Consider the following 25,825-nt stretch of genomic DNA (forward strand, 5'->3'; position numbering starts at 1 on the left):
TTCTTTCTCAATTCCATGCCTTATTGGAATTTAATTATGTTAACCTAAACATTAAGCATATTTTAAGGAATACCTCGAGAACTTGCAGGGTAAATTACCCAGTCCTTTTTGCTACCAGCAATGGATGTCCTCGTGAATATATCTGGAAGATCATCAATAAAATCTGCCAGACTGTGATACCCCAGACTATGAAGATCAAATGTAAGAAGGTTAACTTCCTGTAAAGAAAAAGACCATTTATTTAAATTTTAAAAAAACACACACAATTATTTTACGAATATACATAAAAAATACTTCTATTAACATTAGATAATTATGCATAGCTCTGAAACCCAGATATTCACCAGAGTACAAGAAACTCATCTTGCTGTATTTGAAATTAAAATTCTAAGTAAAACCTTTTGCGCTAGAAATACTAATGACTTGTGGCAACATAAATATTAACAATCAATGCATACTTGTATCATCACAAAAGTTTTTCAAAATCGAACCATCCTTTCTTTTAATTATGTTGCTACTGCTGATACGGAGTGATCTTGACTAAAGTAGACGTTTAAAGAATAAAATATTGGGTACATTTAATTTAACTTTGTGATTTATTCACATGCAATGATCATTACAATATCCTAGACGACTGAGTCAAATATACCCAGTTAACACAATGATTGGGACATATTGCCCCAGGAGATTTCCAGGAAACGGGAAAAGTTAAAAACTTTAAACTCATAATACACTTCTTTTAGTATGTCAACATTCAATTGAACTACAGGGGTTGGACAAAAATATGGAAACACCTTTAAAAAAACATGTTTCTTTCCTTAACATGGTGTAGGAAACCCGTTGGCATCCAAAACAGCTTGCAGTCTTCTCGGAATGGATAAATACAGTTCCTGTATGTTTGCCAAGGGAATATTATACCATTCTTCCTGCAAAACAGTGGCAAGTTCAGATAACGATGTTGGCGGTGGATAACGAGAACGCCCTTTGTGTTCCAATGTAGACCACAAAGGTTCGATAATATTCAGGTCTGGTGACTGTGGTGGCCAGGGGAGATGGGACTACTCATCCTCATGCTCAGAAAACCAGTCCTGGACAATGTGAGCTGTGTGAACAGGGGCTTTGTCGTCTTGGAAGACACCATCACCATCGGGGAACAAAGTTTGTACCATGGGATGAACTTGATCAGCCAAAATGTTCACATAAGTCTTGGCAGTCATGTGCCCTGACACAGTTATCATGGGGCTAGCAGAGAACCACGATATGGCTGCCCAAACCATAACAGAACCCCTGCCATGTTTCACTCTTGGCAACAAGCAGTCTGTATTATAGGCTTAAGATGTCGTTCTCCAGACGTAAATTCGGCCAGAAGTTGGAAACAATGTGAAAGAAGACTCGTCAGACCATATTACTCGCTTCCACTGCTCTATAGTCCAGGCTTTATGACTTAAACACCACCTTTTCCAGTTACGGGCATTAGCATCACTGATGAGTGGCTTCTCAATTGCAGCACGGCCAGCAATTCCCTGTTTGTGAAGCTCCCTTCTAATTGTTTTGGTACTCACAGGGTTCGGTAACACAACATTCACTTCAGCAGTAACTTTTGCAGCTGTGGTCTTCTTATTTTTCGTCACAATTGCCCTTAATGATCGTCTGTCGCGATCACTCAGGACACACTTTCGTCCGCGCTGTGATTTAGCAGATGATGTTTTTCCGCTTTTCAAATATGCGGAATAAATCTTCGATACAGTACCTCTTGAAACACTAAACACCTTGGCTACCTTGCTTACGGAAGCACCTACCATACATGCTCCAACAATTTGCCCACGTTCGAAGTCTGTTAACTCTGACATAATGCAATGACAACCTCACATAACAGTACTCCGACAACAACTGAACTGTTTAGCACATTTACGAAGTTGTATAGGTGGCGTCAGTAGTCAAAAACGCCAGCGCCACCTATATATTTCATTAAAATCAATCTTTCTTTTCAAACATGCATTTCACAAGGTGTTTCCATATTTTTATCCATCCACTGTACTTTTCATAGTTAAATTTTAATCATGCAAAAGTCGGGTCGAAAGGGTTAAGGAAGTATGGAAATTTCAGGCTTAAAAATGATGCCTGCTTCATAAAACAAGCCTCTGTAAACAAGATCATATTAAAAAAGCTATGGCTGAAATGTTTAGGAACTATCAGTTATACAGTTCAGAAATTATCAGATAGAATAAATATTCCAAAAAGTACCAAACATGATCATTTGAAGAAAACTTGCTAAGTACACTGCTATGGTGTATGGATACGCCATACAGCAGAATATGTTTGCTCAAGTTTTGGCATCTGAAACCTCTTTAGTAACATCAAGAGGGCACCCATTACCAGAAAGTAATGGTTTGCATGTAGTAGGACTACAAAGGAGTTGTATACTGTGAATTGTTGCCTTTATATCAGGCAATAAATTTACGTGAATTTACATATTGGCGCATTTTGAAATTTGGCATATTCATTATAAGCAATAATAATGCCAAATGTGGTTTAACACACTTGTTAAAGTTATTTGAATGTATGAACGATGACCCTTTTCCCATGTGTGCAATGAAAAAAGAAAAGGAAATACGTTCCTATAAATTAAGAAGTTCACCAAAAGAATTAGTTATTCTTGGTGCAAACTAAAAAAATTGCACCAAGATAAATTTTTTACTTTCTTCATATATTTCTCCCCAAAAATTACAAAATTTAATGACATAATTTGAGCCATAGAACTGAAATATGGAAAAAAAAATTGATATGTTACTTCAGACGTCCGATTTTATGTCACAATACCTATGTTAGAACAATGCTATATATAAATGTAATACAGTAGAAGTCCAGAAATCCGCAAAGCTTGGGACCAGAGGTTGTGCGGATTTTAGGGACTTCAGGACAGAAAGATAAATCATAATATTCGGGCTAAAAGTACAAAATAAATAAGGTGTATTAGACACATTTAATTAAATTATTATATACATTATTGCAATAACTTATTATATTAAATTATTTCATTACATATATAAATTAATTATATATTATTCATTGTATTATATGTACACAGTATCGACATTTGCCGATTTTGCCCCATGCAAAGATTTCCGGTTTGGGATTCCAGTGTTAGAATCACTGTTGCTGTAAAATTTCAACAGCTTTTCTTTATTTTTCCATAATCGTGTTACAATTCTATACGATTCTACTATAAACCGAGGAGTAGCACCTGCCTCCATCTTTTGCAGAATTTGCCCTTTTTGCATTACCGTCAATGCAGCGTGTTTACATTTTTCGACGTTGCAAGTAGTAAAATCATGAGCACGTATCTTATCTGTCATTGTATTAAAAAGGACTGAAATTTAAAATATTTTTAAATCTTAATATCCAAAAAACATCCGGATTAAAAAAGAGGCAGCACTAAATAATCTTGTGAAATAACAAAGCTCAGAAAATACAACAATGTGAATCTTGAACTTGAAAGAAGAGTTGAGTGAATTGTCTGCTTTTTTTTACCTCGGTGCAGATTAGAGGGGGAAAACTTTTATCACGATGTCAATAATTTGGTATTTCCGTTATGACTCATTATTATTCGGTAATTATGACATCATCATTCGGTAAGTATTTTTCCTTCGATATTTCGTACTTAATATTGCGGTTTCCAGAACCTATAAACTGAATGTTTATATTTTGAGAGGCAAAGCGGATTTCAGGTATTTGACTGTATATATCCAAAGTTGCACTTTTGAGACATGGAAAATGCAAGTAAAATTTCGACAATCGGTCCAGTGGAATGGGAGATGTAGAACTGTCCCCCCCCTTTTTTTGTGTGCAAGGTGTACAGCAGTCAGCATTACTAGCCACTACAAGGGTCTCCCACCAAGCTCTCGAAAGGGTTTTCGGCTCAGCGTATATTTTGAATGCCCCTTGCTGCCTACATACTACACACTTACAAATAAACATGCCTTCCCCGGGATTCGAACCTGAGTCCATTAGCATGGCAGTCAGTGTCAGTAATCACTAAACTAGCTGAGCAGCAAACCGATAAACAGAAAAATGTCTACAGTAAACAATACTGCTGAAAACAGATTCATTTATACAATATTACACAAAAAATTCAAAGCACAAAAATAATTTGGCATAATATATAATGAATAAATAATGGCCTATCACAATTAAATTTTTTCAAAAAAATATTTCTTTAATATTCCACCAAAAAGTGCATTTTATTAACATTCACAAATAATTCCAGCTTTTGCCGATTCTGATATTCATCATGTATTTTTTAACATTTCCTCAAACAAGAGTTGCACATAGAGAAATACCACAGGTACTCGTCAAAAATGATAGAGATTGCCAAATCTGAATATGCAACTTATTAACTCCCAGATATTAGTCACCATAATTTCACCAAAGACACACATGGTGGCAACTTTAATAAACACTCAGTCGCTGATACGTCAAAAAATGTTATGCTACCATTGACAAAATTTTTGACTTTTTTAAGGAAATTTATTTATTTTACAAATGCCAAACATTAGCACTTAAGACATCAGTTCACGGGTTCTCTAGTACTTTCTAACAATGTCCTCATATCGAGAAAATGCAATACAATTATTTAAATATTCACATATCATAGGCTGATTGGCATCGCATAAAATACAGTTTGGGAAGTCCACCACTCTAATTCTACAAAGGTGATCTCGTAAACAGTCATGTTCGGTCAAGACATCTAAATAGAGGTATAGCTGTCTTTCTTGGAAAACTGGGCATGAAAATTGTCTCTGTCTCCAGAATCCTCAAAGTCTTACCCATAGCACGCTGAATCATATCCTGCTTAAGAATTTTCTAGGTTAACAAACAATTAGTCATTTAAAATGAAAACGATCGATTAATATGTTTCATTATGAAAGTTCCTTTCTTAGCCAATGTATCAGCTTTTTCATTTCCCATAATTCCACAGTGGGCTGGAATCCAGTGGAAAGAAATTCTGTGTAGACTGTTGTTCTAACTTAAACAAAGCCTACAGTCTAAAATTCTTTGGGAACTGTTTTGATTATTCAAAAGAACTTGAAATGCACTTTTGAAATCTGACCGCATTTACGGAGTGGCTACAAATCGACAGCTGTTGAATAGCCACAGCAATAGCTTCGATTTAACCATCAACGGCAGTAGTGCCACCCAAACGGTGTAAAGGTTAGCATTGCTGACTGCCGTGTCAAAGAGCCTGGGCTTGAATTCCAGAGAAGGCATAGATCTTTGTAAATGTATAGTGTCCATGCGGCATGGGAACGCTCTAAATACGTGGAAAGCCGAAAGTCCTCTTGGATGGTTGGTGGTTGCGGAAGAGGGGTGAGAAACCCTTAGAACCATTCCCCCCCACAGGTGGACTCCATCAAAATTGGTGGCAGAATTGAAAAGTTAAGTTATTATGGATATTTCTTTCTTTATTAATTTTATTGATTGACTCCTCTTTCATGGAATTCTTAATGCACCACCACTCTGAAAATGGCTGTTGCCTTTCCCACATTAACTTATGGCAAAATCAATTAACAACTTTTCAGGACACTGGTGTTCCAAAATGTCGCGTCTGAATATGACTCGGGATAATCTTTTTTAGAGTGCATCGTATTGTTATACCCGAATACATATCGCGAGAAGTTTATTTTGGCTTCAATTCAATTGATGACAGCACTTAAGTGAAGGTTTCAAAGGATAGAGGTTTATGTTCAAAGTGCACAGCACTTTTTGTTGCAAAATGGCGTCCAGTTCTTTGAAACGTTTTATACAGTCAAAAGTCTTTAATGCGGACTCATCGGGACTTCGGCAATTCCGGATTACAGATCATCAGTTTAAATCTGGTAAGATGGCATGCAGAAATTATAAAATTAAAAATATGAAACTGTAATTTATGAAATAAAGAGCAATTATGATCTAAAGGGTATCAAAATTTACACAAAAAAAAGCTTAATATTTATTTGTTTACTTTATTAAACATTTCTTTCAACGCGCACAAGCGTAAAGCATACATTACACATAGTCGAAATTAGAAAATTGTAACCAGAAAACTATTTGATGTGTATTCGTGATATTTATAATGAAGAGGAAATTGATTTAAATTATATCGGAGTACATCGAGATGAAACACTACATTTAGTGAGGAATTATAAGCCGAATACAATAAAAACATCTGCCTTGAAGATGAGGATAGTGCTGACAGATCAACTTCCAGTTCATTGTGCGCAGTGACGTCCCCCCCCTTCTGCAGAGCAGTGTGAAATAGATAAACAGATTTCGGAATGGTTAGAGAAACAAATCACCTCTCTGTCACTTTCTTCATGCTTTTATCCCTTTTTTGCAGCAGTTCCACTTTTTGTTTAATGGACATCGAAACATGCTTTCACTTTGCACATCCTTTGGCAGCTCCAGCATTGGGAATTCTATTTAACATAATCGAAAGTTCAAGCTTACTTTTATAAAATTGCTCTAACAGTCTGCAAAAAATAATAAGCCAGATCCAATTCGAAGATTAAGGAACAACGCAATCTGCAACATTAACTGAAATAGATAATTAGATCATTTTAGCTTAGCTTATACCGTCCGTTATACATTAAACGGGCATGCGTGAGCGCATTATGCATTGACGCATGCGCGGAAAGTTTGTAGCTCTGAGGTCCGGATTAATGACGTTTGACGATATATGATTTAGCTTCTTTGTCCCATATTACACCTACTCTTGAGAAACATCCCTCAGGGGGCTCACTTTTGTGAGTACAGGTGTGGCAATCCCGAGGTACCCTAGCCCTTCAGGGGATCATCTTCTTGGTGAGACGAGTGTCACGATCCTGGAGCCCCAGTGATCTATCCTCTTTTCCGTCTCCTCTCCTCTTTGCTGGAACTTTTCCCCTTCTCTTCTCCCTCGTGGTTTCTCTCTACGGAGTTTGGGGCTCGTCACGAGAGACTGGAACAGCCCTTGTGTCTAGTCTTTGAGTGGCGAGAAAACTGCCCACGTGTTTGCCGTGCGTGGAGACCGGTGTCGCTGGAAAGGAGGGTCCTGGTAGTTGAGGGGCGAGGTACTGTCCCCAACACACTATTTTGGCCTCTGCTTCAGCTAAACGGGAGGCACCTTAGTCGTCCTCACGGGTGTCAATCGGCTGGTCACTAGTCCTTGTGTCAGTGGCTTGGGGTCAAGCTCTCGGGAGTACCTGCTTTCGGGAAAGCCGACTGTGGGTCTTCAGTTTGTGTATAGGTCCGGCTAGCCCTAACACAGGAATCTGTGTTCCCTTGTTGGGCTCCATGGTGGGCGGGGCCGTCGGACCCGAATCTTTATTCTTTCACTATGGCTTCTTCTCATATCTACTTAATTAAAGATTTCGAGGTAACTCCAGTCACTCAAGTCACTCCAGTCATTCAATCTAGTTCTGAAACGTCTACAGCTAAACCAGTCACTCAACCTAGTTCTAAAACGTCTACTGCTAAACCAGTCACTCAACCTAGTTCTGAAACATCTACTGCTAAACCAGTCATTCAACCTATTTCTGAAACATCTACTTCTAAACCACTCACTCAACCTAGTTCTGAAAAGTCTACTGCAAAAAAAGTACGTACAGATACAAATGAGAAAAATCATAACAATAGTCCCCGTTTCCTAGTCATCTCTAGTCCTTCTGGCGAAATGCATAAGATGTCTCCTTTCGTAATAAACAAATACATCCAGTCTTGTATTGGTGAGCCGAGAAATATAAAGCGTCTCTGCTCCGGAGACTTGCTTATTGATACAACCTCAGCCACCCAGTCTGCTTCTTTACTTCAGATCACTAAACTTGGGCAAGCGAATGTCACTGTACCACCACATAAGTCACTCAACTATTGTCGGGGTGTAATTTCAGAATTCGACCTTCTGTATGTTTCTGAAGAAGAGATCGCTTCTGAGCTATCCGAACAAAATGTCTGCGGTGCAAGGCGGATCAAGATGCGTAAAGAAGGTAAGTTGATAGACACGAAACACGTGATCCTTACCTTCAACACGCCTGATCTGCCTAAGAATATTAAGGCCGGATATCTAAATATTCCTGTAAGACCTTATATTCCAAACCCTATGCGATGTTTCCAATGCCAGCGTTTCGGCCATTCTAAGACGTCTTGTCATGGCAGCCTCACATGCGCCCGATGCTCACAGATTGGCCACGATTCTGATAATTGTACCGCTGCGCCTTTGTGTATAAATTGCAAGGATGACCACCCAGCATTTTCTCGCTTGTGCCCAAAGTGGAAATCAGAAAAAGAAATCCAGACTACAAAAGTTACAAGGAACATCTCTTACGCCGAAGCCAGAAGACTAGTCCAGAGCACACAGCTTCGACCAAATACATCATACGCCAGTGCTGTTAAATCATCTCGTACAGTTGCCACCCAAACTTCAATAGGCACACAGACCCTACCAAATAAAACCCAATCGTCTACATTCAACAAGAAAAAAGAAAATGCAACCCATATAGTACAAAAAAAAGAAACAGTTATTCAAAGTAAGCCCAAAATTGCCACACAAAAAACATCAAATAAAAATAGAAGTCGCAGCAATAGCTCTCTTGATGAGATGATTTCTGAATCTGCGGATTCAGACTTTATGGAAGTGGAAGAGGGTCTGGAAGTTCCCAGGCACCTACTTCCACGAAAAACAAAAACCATTCATAATGGCCACCCTCGTGTCATGGAACTGTCGCGGTTTCCACCGAAATTTGCTAGACATCAAATCTATAATTAATGTGTATCATCCTGTATGCTTCGCAATACAGGAAACAAATCTAAAACCAGAACAACAGGCAAAACTTCGGAGGTTTTCTTTCGTCAGGAAGGATAACTTTGCAGGTGAACGCGCCAGTGGAGGTGTAGGTCTCCTGTCCTCACTGGATTATCCCTCAAATGTTCTTTCTTTGACGACATCCCTCCAAGTTGTCGCTACTCAAATAAATTTTGATATTGTTGTTTCATTTGTTTCTTTGTATTTGCCTCCAAATGAGCACATTGATCAGAAAGATTTAAATGATCTTTTAGAGCAGCTGCCTGAGCCTTTCATAATAATAGGAGATTTTAACGGCCATAGTCCGCTCTGGGGTAGTAAAGATACAAATTGCCGTGGAAGACAAATTGAGCAGATGATCGAAGATCATAGCCTTTGTCTCTTGAATAATGGGCAGAATACTTACTTCCATGAGCCTTCAAGGACATTCCACGCTCTCGACCTTGCCATCTGTTCATCATCTCTGCTGCCATTTTGCACTTTTAGTGTGGGAAATGATCTTTACAACAGCGATCACTATCCCATTTTTATATCTCTTGCACGAAGAGGAGCAAACCCCATGTCGAGATCCCCTCGATTCATACTCGATAGGGCAGACTGGGAACTCTTCTCTTCCATTGCAGAGCTCACAGATGAAATGGTAGAAGATGCGCATATCGATGATGCTGTTGAAGCTGTTACAAATACTATTATTGAGGCAGCTATGCTTTCCATTTCTAGAACATCAGGAAAAATACTGAAATATTCGAAACCGTGGTGGAATCGCGATTGTCGTGAAGCACTGAAAAAACAGAAAAATGCATGGGGTATTTTTCGTAGATATCCTACTCTGCGAAACCTCATTGCATTTAAAAGAGCCAAAGCAAACGCACGAAAAGTAAGGAGGCAGAGCCAAAGGAATTTTTGGATTTCCTATGTGTCATCAATTACATCCTCTACGCCTAGTAAGCGGGTTTGGGAAAGAGTTCGAAAAGCATGCGGAATATATAAAGACCACTCACTTTCCTTTTTGGAAAAAGATGGCCGAGTGATTAGCTCCATAGAAGACATTGCGAATACTATCGGTGAGACATTTGCTGCCGTTTCTTCCAGCAGAAACTATTCACCTGCATTTCTCTCTATCAAGCAGCACTCTGAAATAAATCCCATTGCATTCAACTCGTCCAAATCTGAGCCTTACAATAGAGCATTTACTATGCTGGAATTAAAGAGAGCTTTATTGCAGACACATAGGTCTTCTCCGGGTCTTGATGGCGTGAATTACGAAATGCTAAAACATCTGTCCTATAAGTCACTGACTGCCCTCCTCACTCTTTACAATAGAGTGTGGAAGGAGCGTATTTTTCCCAGTGCATGGAGGAGAGCTGTTGTAATTGCTATTGCTAAGCCAGGGAAAGATCCAAGGAATCAATCGAACTATTGGCCAATCGCCCTTACGAGTTGCTGAACTGACTAGTCGCCTTATCCCTTTTAGAGATATCTGCTGTGTCATCAAGGGAAAAGTCCGGAAAAAATGGCAGCAAATTTGGGATGTTCAGCTTCAAAACAAGTTAAGACATGTAAAACCTAGAATTGAGCATTGGGAATCAACCAAAAATCGTAAGGAGGAAGTTCTTTTGACTCGCCTCAGAATTGGTCACACTAGAGTCACACATAACTAACTTCTCAAAGCTGAAAATGAGCCTGTGTGTTTTAATTGTAATGTTTGTTTATCTGTTCGTCATATTTTAATTGAGTGTCCATGTTTTAATAGTCTTCGCCAGAAATATTTTAATAGCTGTGACTTACCTCTCGACCGTTTAATCGGAAGAGAGGTCAATTGTAATTTATTTTATTATTTGAAAGAAAATAATTTTTATCACCTAATGTAATTTGTTTTAAATATTGTATCTTGAATTTTAAATGTGTGGTTTTAACTTGTTTTTATATGACTTCATCCTTTGGATTTGATACATTTATCTACTTGTTTTTATTTATTCAATTTTAATGTCATCAATTGTAATCATCCCATCTTGTATTTGGCACGTCATAATCATCTCTGGTTTTTGCGCCATAATCACTCACTCACTCACTCACTCTTGAGAAACGTGAGCCTACAAGACAGTGCAAAGTTTGTTGTTCAAAAAAGGATGAAAATGCTAAAAAGATAAGGAAGGAAACATGACTCTGGTGTACAGAGTGTTAGTTTGTGCTTGGAAAATTGTTTCCAGTTATACCACACAAAACGTAAATACTGAACTAATTACAGGTATTGAATTTTTTTTATTTATTTTTTTAGAAAATAATAATTTTTTTTTATTTTTTTTTTTTTATTTATTTATTTTTATTTTTAGAAAATAATGCTCCACTAGCAGCGAACTTTACCACTGTCACACTTAGTGGCAGCTGCCTTAAATGAATATGCAGTGGCTACAAAACCTTAAAAGTTTTATGCATGTAATTCAAAATATCAATATTTAACTACTAAGTATATTTTTATTTTGTACTAAACATTTGATTTTTGCAATAAAAAAATGACAATTTATGTACCCAAATCATTAAAATAACTTGATAGTTAAGGAGTTAAATTTCATTCTTGGACCCAAAGTTTCATCTGCCTACATGTTTTGTTATCTGCATGCATACAGAATTCACAGCAATCTATAGAAGATTAAGATTTTCCTTCATAGTGATTTTTATTTTTTTCCAGTTCCAATGAGCCTAATATTTACTAAGATAAGTAACCTCATTAGATGTCATCTTTTAAAACTGTTTTTCATAAACAATATCTTAAATGCTGGATATCAATACACCTTAAAGAGAGGGAAAAAAAAAAAAAAAGCTTGTGTTAATGAGAAAGTTGAAGGTACATTAATGACAATTTACTGTACTAACCATTTCAATAAACTTAAAAATCAAAAGACACTTTTACAACTAATTATTATGAAGAATTTCAATGATACATAACTTATAAGATGATTCCTCATATTTTAACAATGACTCCAGCAATAATGCTAATTCAGACAGTTGAGAAAAAAATTGCTTTCAGTTTCCTAGAAATGATTTATTCTCATGTACTATAAGAATTATTGTCATTTTTAAACTTGACACTAGGTTTGAATAAACGGACACAGAGAAACCAACATATGAACATAACATTTTAAACAGAATAATCAATATTATGAAAACTTACCTCAAAATATGAAGGGAAATTCGATGCATACATGCCATTAGGATACCTTTCAAGAAGCTATTAAAAAAAAGAGAAGGAGAAATATTAGTACAACAAAAACATTTTCAACATTATAAATGAAAGATAAAATGGGGGAACTGAATAGGCTAAAGCAATAACAATTTCAATATCAAAGCTTTTTCGTACGCAATCTGACAAAATATTCACTTATTTAAAATTAAAATGGCACTTTAAGATACGTTCATAACAAATTGGTCAACTTCACTATAAAATTGAAAATTTTAGTCTTCAAACCTTTGCAACGTTTCTCATGTGGCAAAGAATATAATTACATGGTTTTACAAAAAATGATTAGAAGCATTTTTTTAAATGCATAAAATTTTTTATTAATTTTGTTAAATTTCTCAGCTAAAATACACCAAAAACAGCCCAGACCAACAAAGTGAACAAAAGTGACAAAGACTTTGAAGTGACAAAAGCCATTGGATAGCAATATGCAAATATACAGATGGCAGTAGTATCGCGTAGAAAATGTATAAATGCAAAGTGCTTATTTCATTTGTGTTCAAGTTATTCATGTGAAGAGGCTTTGACGTGATGGCCGCAAGACGAGAATTAACAGTCTTTGAACACGGAATGGTAGTTGGAGCTAGACGCATGGGTCATTCCATTTCGGATATCGTTAGGGAATTCAACATTCCGAGATCCACAGTGTCAAGAGTGTGCCGAGAGTATCTAATTTCAGGCATAACATCTCACCATGGACAGCGCAGTGGCCGACGACCTGCACTTAACGACTGGCGTAGAGTTGTCAATGTTCACAGACAAGCAACACTGCGTCACATAACCGCAGAAATCAATGTGGGACGTGTGCGATAGGACAGTGCGACGAAATTTGTCTTCCTTGGGCTATGCCAGCAGAAGACCGACTCAAGTGCCTTTACTGACAGCACGACATCGCCTGCAGCGACTCTCGTGAGCATATCGGTTGGTCCCTAAACGAATGGAAAACCGTGACTTGGTTAGATGAGTCACGATTTCAGTTGGTACGAGCTGATGGTAGGGTTCGAGTGTGGCGCAGACCCCACGAAGCCATGGACCCAAGTTGTCAACAAGGCACTGTTCAAGCTGGTGGTGGTTCCATAATGGTCTGGGCTGTTTTTACATGGCATGGACTCGGTCCTCTGGTGCAACTGAACTCATAATTGACTGAAAATAGATACCTTCAGCTACTTGGAGAAAACTTACAGCCATTCATGGACTTCACATACTCAAACAACGATGGGACTTTTATGGATGACAATGCACCATGTCACCGGGCCACAATTGTTCGCGATTGGTTAGAAGAACATTCTGGACAATTCCAGTGAATGATCTAGCCACCTAGATCGCCCGACATGAATCACATTGAACATTTATGGGACATCATCAAGAGGTCAGTTCGTGCCGAAAACCCTGCACCATCAACATTTTCACAATTATGGACGTCCATAGAGGCAGCATGGCTCAATATTCCTGCAGGGGACTTCCAACGACTTGTTGAGTCCATGTGTTGTCGAGTTGCTGCACTTCGCCGGGCAAAAGAAGGACCGACAAAATATTAGGAGGTATCCCATGACTTTTGTCACTTCAGTGTATTTAAGTGACATTAAGACACACTCAGGACTTTCATTTTTAACACCACTCTTAACTATTGCATTCACTTCTGAAAAATTTATTGAATTTTTAATGTCAATCCCACTTACAAACTCAGAATATAGGCATGCACATAAAAGCATACACTATGTTTCTGCCGCAAGGTGTGGTTACATAAATATTGTATTCATTACATTTATATTTCAATTACAATGTTTAGCTACATAAAATTTGTCTTCATTAAACTGTTTACATTCCAAAAAAACTTTAAATATAATGAAAAAAACCATTCAGAATGCTATCTGTTTATTAGCCATTACTTTTCATTTTCATTATTACTACTCATCCATTAAAATTAAATAAAGATGAATTAAAAAAATTTCATACATTATAATTCCTTTTTCCAAATTTCTGAATAATAAAAAATATTCATAATTTGAAAATCCTACTGTATAGTATTATCATTGCATATTAAAATTATATAATGTCACTCACAAGATGAAACTTTTAAGGGGGGGAATTTTTTTTTTTTCAGTTAGTGTTAATATGATTGCAACTTTTTATCCACAATATAAACAACCATTTGTTTTCAGCTCTACTAAATAAACACCTAAATACAGCGCAGGATTTACGTATAAGCTATACAAGCTATAACTCCACTTTCTTGGGGACCCCCAAAAATCCCTCTAGGTATCCGAAAATCATATTTGACACTGACATATAATATCTGGAGTTACAAAGGGCCCCATATCTCAAATAGCTTAGGGCCTTATCAAGTCTAAATCTGGCCCTGCCTAAATAGAATGCTGATGATACATCTCTATAAGTTACAGCAGTTTTCTATGGTTATGATTCAAAAATATGATATCAATCAAGCTCCAGCCATAGGCAGCACATAAAGTGCCAGTTTTTAGGACTAGCTAAATTACCTTTGCATGAGGGGAAAAAATACATTTTAATATAGACAATGATTTTTCACTTAACCCTCCAATTATCAGAATCTGAAATATGCATATGAATAAGTGCTGGATATGATAACTACTAACAGAATGGCCCTTGAAATGAAAAGAATTTTACAGTCAAAAGTCGTTAATCCGGACTCGTCTGGACTTCGGTGATTCCGGATTATCGATTTTTCCGGATTATAGATCATCAGTTTAAATCTGGTAACATGGCATGCAGAAATTACAAAATTAAAAATATGAAACCGTAATTTATGAAATAAAGAACAATTATGATCAAAATTTACAGAAAGAAAAAGCTTAATATTTATTTGTTTACTTTATTAAACATTTCTTTCAATTAAGTTGTTTAAGTTGCTTCGTTTTATGTGATAATACTTTCTCTTTAATTCTATTAAACAGACATAATTTCTTGTTTAGTTACAAAGTTCTGCTGTTCAAGTCCTATAATTGCTGTGTCGAGAATACCGACTAATTTGTCAATCGAAATGTTTTCGTTTTCAATAACCTCTCTGTCACTTTCTTCACTATCGGAAGCGAATTATTATGACGAGGAACTTGATTTAAATCATATCAAAGACGGAGTACATCGAGATGAAATACTACATTTAATAAGGAATTATAAGCCAAATAAAATAAAAACATCTGCCCTGAAGATAAGGATAGTGCTGACAGATCAACTTCCAATTGATAGTGTCCGCTGCGGCATTAAAGATAAACAAAGTTTAAAAAGTAGTATAAACAAAGTAAAAAGTAAAGTTTAAAAAGTAGTAAACAAAGTTTAAAAAGTAGATAAACAAACATTTAAGTTTAGATAAACAAAGGATATGCCTTTATCCATTTTTTGCAGCAATTCCACTTTTTGTTTAATGAACTTTGAAATATACTTTCACTTTGTAAATCCTTTACAAATTAGTAAATATATATCAGAAATTCTATTTGACATAATCGAAAGTTTAAGCTTACTTTTATAAAACTCCTCTAACAGTTTGCAAAAAATAATAAGCCGGATCCAATTCGAAGATTAAGGAACAACGCAATCTGCACCATTAACTGAAATAAACAATTAGATAATTTTAGCTTAGCTTAAACTGTCCGTTAAATGTGCACTCGTAAACGTATTTTGCGCACGCGGACAAACATATTCGCAACCGTAAAGGTCTTACGCGCATGCGTCAACATGACGCAAACAGACAGTTTGCATGCGCAGAAAGTTTGTAGCGTTGAGGTCCGGATTATGGGTGTCCGAATTAACAACTTTTGACTGTAGTAAATTGTCTATACATTCAATAAATGATCCTTAAAATCTTTACCAACAGAGTTCTGAGAAGGATTTTGTGACCCAAAATGCTTGACATTATCTTTGTTCTCTTAGAATCAACGACAGGAAGCACTTCTGCAGAGAGACCAGTAAATATAAACACCATTAAAACGGCAATAATACTGAAATGTTGGCAATCTTAAAATGGCGTTTTCTGCAAGTAACAAACGTTCCATCTAGCTGCCATGTTCTTAATTTATTAATACTCTCTCAGGTTTGCTTATACTTCATTTTATTGTTGACTAACATTTTTTTTCCTCTCATTTCGAATCTAGTCTTTAAATTCCAGTAATAAATAATTCATTGGTTCATTGCTTACCAATGAACTTAATTATTTGAGAGCAGTTGCGATTGACCGTGGATTTTCTCCCGTGATTATTGATAAAGCTGTCAAAAAATTTTCAGATTCCCATCAAAGAAGACATTCCACTGTTAGAAATAATATTAATGACCTTGTCGTGCTTCCATTTTATCCTTCTGTTAGCTATAAAATTGCACGGATTCTCCAGAAATTCAATTTTCAAGTCGGTTTCTCCCCTATTAATAAAATTCACCCTTCGATTCTAAAAGATTGCGTTTCTGTCTTGAATTCTTGGGGAATTTATAGTATATCATGTCAGTGTGGTTTAAGATATATTGGCCAAACAAAAAGAGCATTGAAGTTTTGTATCAAGGAACATGAATCTTATGTCAAAAAAGGCGAAATTAACAAGTCTTCAATAGCGTATCATAGCTGGACTTTTAACCATAATTTTGATTTTGGGTCTGCAAAAATCATCCAAAAGGCTTCTTCCATAGGTGAATTGGATTTTCTTGAGGCTTTTCACATTCACAAAAATTTAGAAAGTTTAGTTAATGATTTTAAGTCCAATCCAGTCCTTCCTAATGCCTTTAAAATTCTACTATCTTAATTCAATTATTTTGCCGATAGATGGCGTTACCTCCTCGCGCTTGGTACTACCAGAGGGTATAAAAATCCGTTCAGTGGTTGCTTTCCATTATTTGAAGTTCAGATTTTGAGCGTAAGGTGCATTTGCCCTTCCCTATTTTAACTTCGCTTATATTTCTTTATGCTCGATCAGACAGTCTGGCTCAGTAAAAGTAGGCGGCCAGTGCAACTCTGATTAAAAATCTAGTTATAACCACGTGCAGTGCTGATAAGCACCACGTGTTTCTGTGACTCCTTCTCCTATTTTTTTCTTCTTTCTATGTATTTCTTTCTCCTGATGAGGAGGGACCTTTAGCTGCCCTCGAAATCGATTGAGTGTTTCATTATACCTACGCTAAATATAAGGTTGTTTTTTACGATTTTGATTGTCACATTAGCGTGTTTCTCTTCTAGTCTACATCACATCTTAATTGGAATGGATATTCACCCAGTAGATATTAATGCACCAAACTATAAAAACACCACAATTAGTACCTGTATCCAAGCCATCATGCTGAGCTAACAGCCTCTAAATGCCAAGCTCCTTAAAAGAAAGTATTTTAGCTAACAAAATATTTGAAATTTTATTTAGACAGTAAATAAAACATAGTTTTTATCCATACAGCTAAATTCTAAATACTGTCAAATGCAATTTGTTTCATTATACAGCAGTACCTCAGTATACATCCACTTTAAAATATGTCCAAGCTTATGCACATAAATTTTTTAGACCTATTCTTTAGAACACAACATATGTTTGTACATTCTCCTTTGAGACAATGCTACAGTCAGTCTACCACAAGAACTGCTCGCATTGGTATATCTAGGTTGTGGCAGTCACTACAGCAACATGGTTAATACCTTCACGTAGGGGGGTGAGTCAAGTGAACTTTTCAAAATATTTTGTTTTTGACGAATGCTGGCTGTGAGAAAGTACAAAAGCACATTTTGGTAAACTACCTGTGTAAGCATTCAGCAAACAATTACTACATTAAATCTTCATGAGATTTTGGGTTTCCCCCCCCCTCGTAAATGTTTTGTAAATTCATTAGCAATGAGTTTTAAGAAAGTTAATGAGAAGAGTAAAGCTATGAAGAAAATGGTCAAGATCACAATGAATGTGAAAAAAAGATATTATTGAAAACTATGAAAGTGTCATGCATATCCAGAACTTGGCTATTGCATATATGCTGAAAACAAGGTATCCACAATTGCGAAAAGCAAAGATGTTTTTAAATTGGCTAACATTGCAAATGGGGATGAAATTGACTAACACACAAAGATCAAAGACTTTGGAGCATGTTAAGAAATTGCTTGTGATCTGGATAACAGAAAAAAAGCCTGCTGGTGACAGCATATAAAAGGCAATAATTACCCAAAAGGCAAAACTGATACAAGCTGATCTTGTGAAAAACAAGGCAGGAACGAGTACAGAGGGTGAAATAGTTACAATCAGCTAGGCAAGTTTCATAATTTTAAGAAGAGAACTGGCATTCACAGTGCTGTTGAGACACAGAGGGAGCAAGTGCTGATAAAGGTGATGCCAGTTATTTAGAGAATTTATAAAGGCTGATGGTTTCATTTCCCAACAAATTTCTTGTGATAAAACTGGACTGTTTTGCAAGATGTCTCACAGAAACTATACTTAGAAGAGAAGGCATTGCCAGGGCAAAAGTTAATAAAGGACTGGCTTATTTTTTTGTTCTGCAGCAATGAAAGTAAGTTTGTATTAATCTATCACTCTGAAAAATCTGAGGACCTTTAAGAAACATAACGTTCAGAAAATTCAGTTACCTGTGATGTGGAGGTTAACTCTTTCGCATCGAGAGAGGGCAAAATCTCAATTCCCCAAACATCGAAAACGCCCGTATCTAAGAATTTCTCCTGGAATGCTTTTCCTTCCCCCATGACAAGTTGAATACTACAGCGCTAACAATAGCCTTACTTAAGTAAAGCGAAAACTTCTTTCTTCGACGCTTTGACACTGTGTGAAGTTCCCGCTTGGGAAGGGATTGCAACTTCGGGCATCAAAAGCTAAACACTGGCAGTAAACAAAGGAAACAAGGAAGCTACTTTTAGTAGCTTCAAAAGAATGATTGACATGTGATTTAACAACACCTGAAAGCAATGAGTAATGCAGTAACGTGATGGGGGAAAGCACTGGGTAGGAAATTATTCAGGCATTTCGGGCGTCCAGCCGATGTCTGAATTCTCGGGTGTTTGGGGCGACTTCGATGCAAAAGAGTTAAGCAACAAGGCTGGAGTAATAAGAGAATAGTATCTCAGCATGTGATATAGCAAGTGTAAAAAAATATTTAAGAGAAGAAAATCATAATAGACAATGCTCCAGCTCACCTTCGAAATTTGCAAGACTACATGTTGCTGAAACTGGATTTCATCACTCTAATGTTTCTGTCCCTAACACAACTTATCTCATTCAACCTATGGACCAGTAGGTTATTAGTAATTTCAAGAAACTCTACACTAAATTACTATTTCAGAAGTGCTTTAAGTGACCTCTGGCACAGAATTAATCTCAAAAGAATTTTAAAAAGATAACTTTACTGCTTTTCAATGCATAATACTTATTGACAAAGCAGTAGGAAGTTTCCATCAAAACAACGAACTCTGCTTGAAGGAATTTGTGGCCAGAAACAATGACTGAAATAGAGGGTCTATCTGTTATCCAGAAAGTACAGCAACATGGATAATACCTTCACCATTACTATTTAAGAAAAATATCTCTCTGAGTAACAGAAAAACCCTCAGACCTATATACGTTCTCTTTTGGTAAGTCCATGGATATGAATAAGAGTGATGATTATGTAGAGGAGTTAGTATAGTGAGACAAAGAACTGAACATTGAGGATCTGCAGGAACTTGAGAAGGAAGCGCACAAGATTAAGAAGGCAGTACCATCTTCAGGCTCAGAAGAGAAGGAAGCAGAGAAAGCCTAATTTCATTAATGAAGAAAACCTTTTTCAAATGAATGGATATCAAAAATTCTGCAGAGGATTTCCATCTCAGACAAGTTGTAACAGCATTATCAGGAATGACAAACAATATCACATTTTGAAAACATCCTAAGAAAAAAGAAGAAACAAAGTTCTTTGGGCTGATTTTAAGGAAAGGACCTGGCTATGTAGTGGCCCAGCTATTGAATGAGTAATAATTATTTTAAATTTCGAGTACTTTATATTTTTGCATTTGTTTAATTATTTCATAAAATTACCTTTCATGTTTTGTTAATATTTATATTTCTTTTATGCTGAATGGCAACAAGTAGTGATTCATGATTACTTTGGTTTTCGAATGTTGATTCTCTTGCGAGTGTTATTTAAATAGCAGCTAATTTTGATAGCTGAAAAATAAAAGTAGTAAACTATTTGTTAGTGGATTGGATTACTTAATTATGGCAAAGCACATGAGGGCTATCTGTCTAAAGGGAGGGATGCCTTCGTGGAGGACTTTCTAAGGGAAAAGAAACTGGCTCTAATACACGTTACACATGGGGAAAACCACGAAAACGCCCATGCAGCCAGACCGTTCGTAGGATTTGAATCTTGACCAAAATACCAGTGTTCAGCGCCTTTACCACTCGGCCGCTGGTGTGCCTCTATTTGTTAGTGATTCTTGCTGTTCCTAATTATAATTAAGTTTTAATATCGGTTGCCAAAATTACATTTAGTGATATTCTTTATTTTTCAAATGACTTTTCTGTAACTGCTGAGAAAGAATCGATGCATTGCCGGAACTTCATAAGGTGAGCGAAAAAATACCTCCTTTTTGGACTGATAAACCAAAAATATGTTTTTTTTTCAAGTTGAAGCACAGTTCAAAATCAGTAATATTGTTTCAGAAGAAACGAAATTTCATTATTTGGTTTCCCAACTTGAACCTAACTTCATAAAAAATATTTTGGATATTGTAACAAACAGAAGCGCCACAAAATAGTCAGATGTTAAAACTAGATTATTACATTTATTTAAGAAAAATGAAAATGTACGGATTGATAACTGGTATTGAGCTTGAAGGCATGAAACCAAGCCAACTTTAGCAGAAACTGAGATCAGTTGCTGCTACAGATGTGTCTGAAAATTTAATCAAAACATTATGGCTTGAGAAGCTACCTGACTATATTAAAAATATATTATTGGTTAGCGATTAAGATGTAACTAAGTCAGCATCTATGGCAGATAAAATTAGTGATATGAATCAGAAACCAGAAGTAATTAGAGAGGCCTCTTTTGTTCCCGTAAATGATTTGTTGCAAAAAATTGCCTCTCTTGAACAAAAAACACACAAGATTCAACTCAGAACAAAAAACACAACTCAGATTCATGTAATTCCCGTTCATGATCTTGTAGACGATATGATCCAATTGGCAAATTGTGTTTCTATCACTTTCGATTTGGAGCAAAATACATTCCAGAGAAATGCCGGCCTCCATGTGCTTGGGTAAACCACAACTCCCAAAACCAGGAAAACATGAATCTGCAATAGGTTGAGCTGTAAACTCTTCTGCAGAAAATGAAAAGGATTGTCACAAACTGTGTTTACTTGTTTGTGACCAAAGATTAAATTTGCACTTTCTTGTAACAATGGTGAAGCTGATGCAAGCAAAATTCCAGCTACTTCTCAGAATAAATGCAAAACTGAACACAAACTGTATGCAGCTAATGGCACACATATCTCCACCTATGGCATAAAAACACTAACTCTTGATTTGGGATTACGTCCACTCCTGATTTTCAGTTTCCATTCATAATTGCTGATGTCACAAAAGCTATTTCAAGAGCTGATTTTCTTCACAAATATAACTTGCTTATCAATACAAGAAAGAAAAAATTAATTGAAATCATAACACAACTTAGTGTCCAGTGTGATGTCGCTGCTATTTCAAGTAATAAGCACATTAAATAAATTCATAAAAATGTTTGATTTGTTGTCAAAATATCCTGAAATTTCTAAACCTAACCTTTCTCCTACACAAATTAAACATGGTGTTACACATTTTATTATGACTGATAGTCAACTTGTGAATTCAAAGGTACGACAGCTCGATCCAAAACGCTTAGCTATAACTAAAGAGGACTTTATATTTTTGCTTGACAATGGAATAATTCCTCCATCAAACTCTCAAAGATTAAGCCCATCAAGCCCCTTGCACCTTCTTACCAAAAAGGATGGTTCATATTGGCCTTGCGGGGACTACCGTCATTTGAAAATGACACCTGATACCTTTTTTCTCATATTGAAGATTTTCATCATATATTTTCAAGGCACAAATATTTTCTCTAAAACTGGTTTATTCAAAGCTTATTTTCAAATTCCCATTGCAGAAGAGGTTAAATAGATTTATTCACGAAGTCTTTAGAGGATTAGAATTCGTTTTTCAGTATTTAGAGGATATACTTATTGTATCCAGTACTTATGAAGAACATGAAAATCACCTTAAACTAGTTTTCAAAAGACTAAATACCTTTGGTTTATGAATAATACTTGAAAATCTATGTTTGCTATTCAACAAATTGAGTTTTTAGGATACCTAATTACAGATGAGGGTTCCCGTCCTTTGCCAGAAAGAGTTCAAGCTATTACCAACTACAAATGACCAGAAACAATTTACAAACTTAGAACTTTTCTTGGAATACTTCATTTTTATTATTGTTATCTAAACGAACCAGCAAAGAATTGAGCATTAGTACAGTCAAAAGTCGTTAATCCGGACTCATCGGGACTTCGGCGATTCCGGATTATAGATCATCAGTTTAAATCTGGTAAGATGGCATGCAGAAATTACAAAATTAAAAATATGAAACCGTAATGTATGAAATAAAGAACAATTATGATCTAAAGGGTATCAAAATTTACAAAAAGAAAAAGCTTAATATTTATTTGTTTACTTTATTAAACATTTCTTTCAATGTAAGTTGCTTCGTTTCATGTGATAATACTTTCTCTTTAATTCTATTAAACAGACATAATTTCTTGTTTAGTTACAAAGTTCTGCTGTTCAAGTCCTATAATTGCTGTGTTGAGAATACCGACTAATTTGTCAATCGAAATGTTTTTGTTTTCAATAACCTCTGGGTCACTTTCTTCACTATGGGAAGCGAATTATAATGACGAGGAACTTGATTTAAATCATATCAAAGACGGAGTACATCGAAATGAAATACTACACTTAGTACGGAATTATAAACCAAATAAAATAAAAACATCTGCCCTGAGGATAAGGATAGTGCTGACAGATCAACTTCCAATCCGCGGCGTGATTTCAAAACATACTTTCGCTTTGTAGATACAAATTACATATTAGTAAATATATATCGGAAATTCTCTTTGACATAATCTTTCTAATCTATCATAATCTAATAATGATGTTTCTGCCCCCCCCCCTCTGCCGCAGAGCAGCGTGAAATTGATAAACAGATTTCGGATTTCAAAACATACTTTCGCTTTGTAGTAAATATATATCGGAAATTCTATTTGACATAATCGAAAGTTCAAGCTTACTTTTATAAAATTGCTCTAACAGTCTGCAAAAAATAATAAGCCGGATCCATTTCGAAGATTAAGGAACAACGCAATCTGCAACATTAACTGAATTAGATAACTTTAGCTTAGCGTATAACTCCGTTACACATTAAACACGCATGCGCACAAACATATTCGCAGCCGTAAGGGTCTTACGCGCCCTCGTAAACGCCTGTGCACATGCGTGAACGCGACGCATGCGCAGAAAGTTTGTAGCTTTGAGGTCCGGATTATGGATGTCCGAATTGACGACTTTTGACTGTATATGAATTATCTTAAGGGAGCTAAAAGGAAGGACAAACATAACATTCAATGGACTGAAGAAGTTGAAAAACAGTTTGAAAAGTGCAAGAATGACCTGGTGAACACTGCACTGTTGCCTTTTCCTAATTCTGAATTACCTCTGGTGTTATTTACAGATGCTTCAGATACGACAATTGGCTCAGTGCTGCAACAATACGAAAACTTATCTTGGAAATAGCATTTTTTCTAAAAAATTCAGTGATAATCAGCAAAAATATAGCACCTATGATAGAAGTGTTAAGTTAGATACTTCAAGTATTACCTAGAAGAAAGAGTACTTACAATTTAAACAGACCAGAAACCCTATTCATCTTTCATCAAAAATTTGACAAGGCAGCACCTAAACAAGCTTGCCAACTTCATAATATCTCTCAGTTTTTGACTGATATCAAATATGTAAAAGGTGATAATAACACTGTAGCCAATTCATTATCAAGAGTTAATGAAATTTCATCGATAGATTATGATAAAATAGCTGATGAACAGCCTTGATGGAGAACTGATGAGTTTGCAAACCACTATTTCCTAAAGTTTAAAGCAATGTTCTCTATCTTCGGGGAAATATTTGTGATGTGATACATCAACTAAAACTATTCAGCAGCCTATTCCTCAAGCTTTCAGAAAACAAGTTTGTCAATGAATTCATGGTTTAACACATCCGGGAATAAAATCAACTATAATGACATTAAAATTCATTTGGCCTAACAATAAGAAAGATATACACTTGTGGACACGAACCTGCATTCCTTGCCAAACAGCATACTAAACAAAAGTACGATTTTGAGTCAAAATATCTATATTAGAACAATGCAAAATATAAATCTAATATATATCCTAAGTCGCACTTTGGAGACATAGAAAATGCAAGTTAAATTTTGACAATCGATCCAGTAACGGGAGATATGGAACAGTCCCATTTTTTTTGTTCAAGGTATACTTTTCAGTGCACAGCAGTTTTTTAAAATGGTTACTGTTTCCCTGTATGAGGTTGGCAAAAATTTTGTCACCAGCGATTTGTGACTCTGCATTAAGGTTGGACAGATAATGCAAAAGTACCAGTTATTCTTACAGCTGAAAAATAACTTCTTTCCAGCCTTGGAAAGATAAAGATCAGATATGTGATTTTGAGTTTCCTGTTGTGATTATTCACGATTTAAATAAATTAAATTTAACATAGCAGGCCATACTTATCAATAAAATGTTGGGAAAAAAATTAAAGGTTTGAAAATAAACTAAAAATTTGGAATCTGTATCTGGATTTTATAACATGCCTTGTTTTCCAGGACCTCTTTGAGGGGAAAGAGGAACACATCAATCAGAAACAAAAATTATACAGAAGGATTACAAACTATTATTTTGATAAAACATTAGTTGACCTTAACATGTGACAATTACTACAGACTAATGTTAAAAGATAAAATCAGCATAAAAATTAAATTCTTGGGATGGTAAATATTATTAATTTGAAAAACCTACCAAAATATAATAAAATTTCTAAGAAAATTACCAGAAATATATCTTTAATTTAAAATTAAAACGCTCATTTTAAAATCAAATCATTTTATCAAAAAGCTAATCTGCTGATGGAATAATGAATATAAAATACAGGATGTGGCACATAAAACCAGCCCGTCCCTTAATGAGACATCAGAAGATCAACATAATCAATGATTAAACAAAGTCCACGCATAAAATGAAATGAAATATTTTGAATATGATTAATCACATTTATAGTAGGTGCTGCAAGTGTCCTCCATCCACTTCAACACACGTTTGGGGAGATTCATATATACACTTCTCAATTCTTTTGTGGTGATGCTACTGATGACATCCTGGGTAGAGGTCTCGAGTTCCCCAATTGTGTGTGGATTTGATTCGTATACTCTTTCCTTTAACAGTCCCCACAAGTGAATAAATCTGGTGATAGAGCAGGCCACAATTCTTTGCTGGTTGGCCTCATTAGTGCAAACATCTCAAGCACGTGGGACAATGATGCATTCGATGTGCAACTTGATGTGTTGAACCATCCTGCTGAAAGTAACATAACTAACTCTCCTCTTCTGTCAAGTTTAAATAAAAATCCTCCAAGATTTCCAAATACATGGCACTGTTGACCCCAGTCTCAAAGAATATGGGCCCCATAAAGCAT

At 35.9% G+C, this 25,825-nt stretch overlaps 1 protein-coding gene across 4 annotated transcripts in view; it reads right to left on the minus strand.

Moving 5' to 3' along the window:
• Positions 1-25,825, minus strand: part of LOC118192573 (tudor domain-containing protein 5-like) — a 113,850-nt gene that overhangs the window by 71,535 nt on the left and 16,490 nt on the right. For all 4 annotated transcript variants that reach the window (XM_035363568.2, XM_035363565.2, XM_035363566.2 and 1 more), the window contains exons 4-5: positions 11,988-12,044; positions 74-218 (exon numbers count right to left, since the gene is read on the minus strand). In XM_035363568.2, coding sequence (XP_035219459.2) covers positions 74-218; positions 11,988-12,044 — 202 coding nt within the window. The remainder of the gene's footprint in view (positions 1-73; positions 219-11,987; positions 12,045-25,825) is intronic.

The sequence above is a fragment of the Stegodyphus dumicola genome, chromosome 6 (assembly GCF_044657685.1).
Source record: "Stegodyphus dumicola isolate Sdum_Otavi_A_Nest chromosome 6, ASM4465768v1".
Lineage (NCBI taxonomy): Eukaryota > Metazoa > Arthropoda > Arachnida > Araneae > Eresidae > Stegodyphus > Stegodyphus dumicola.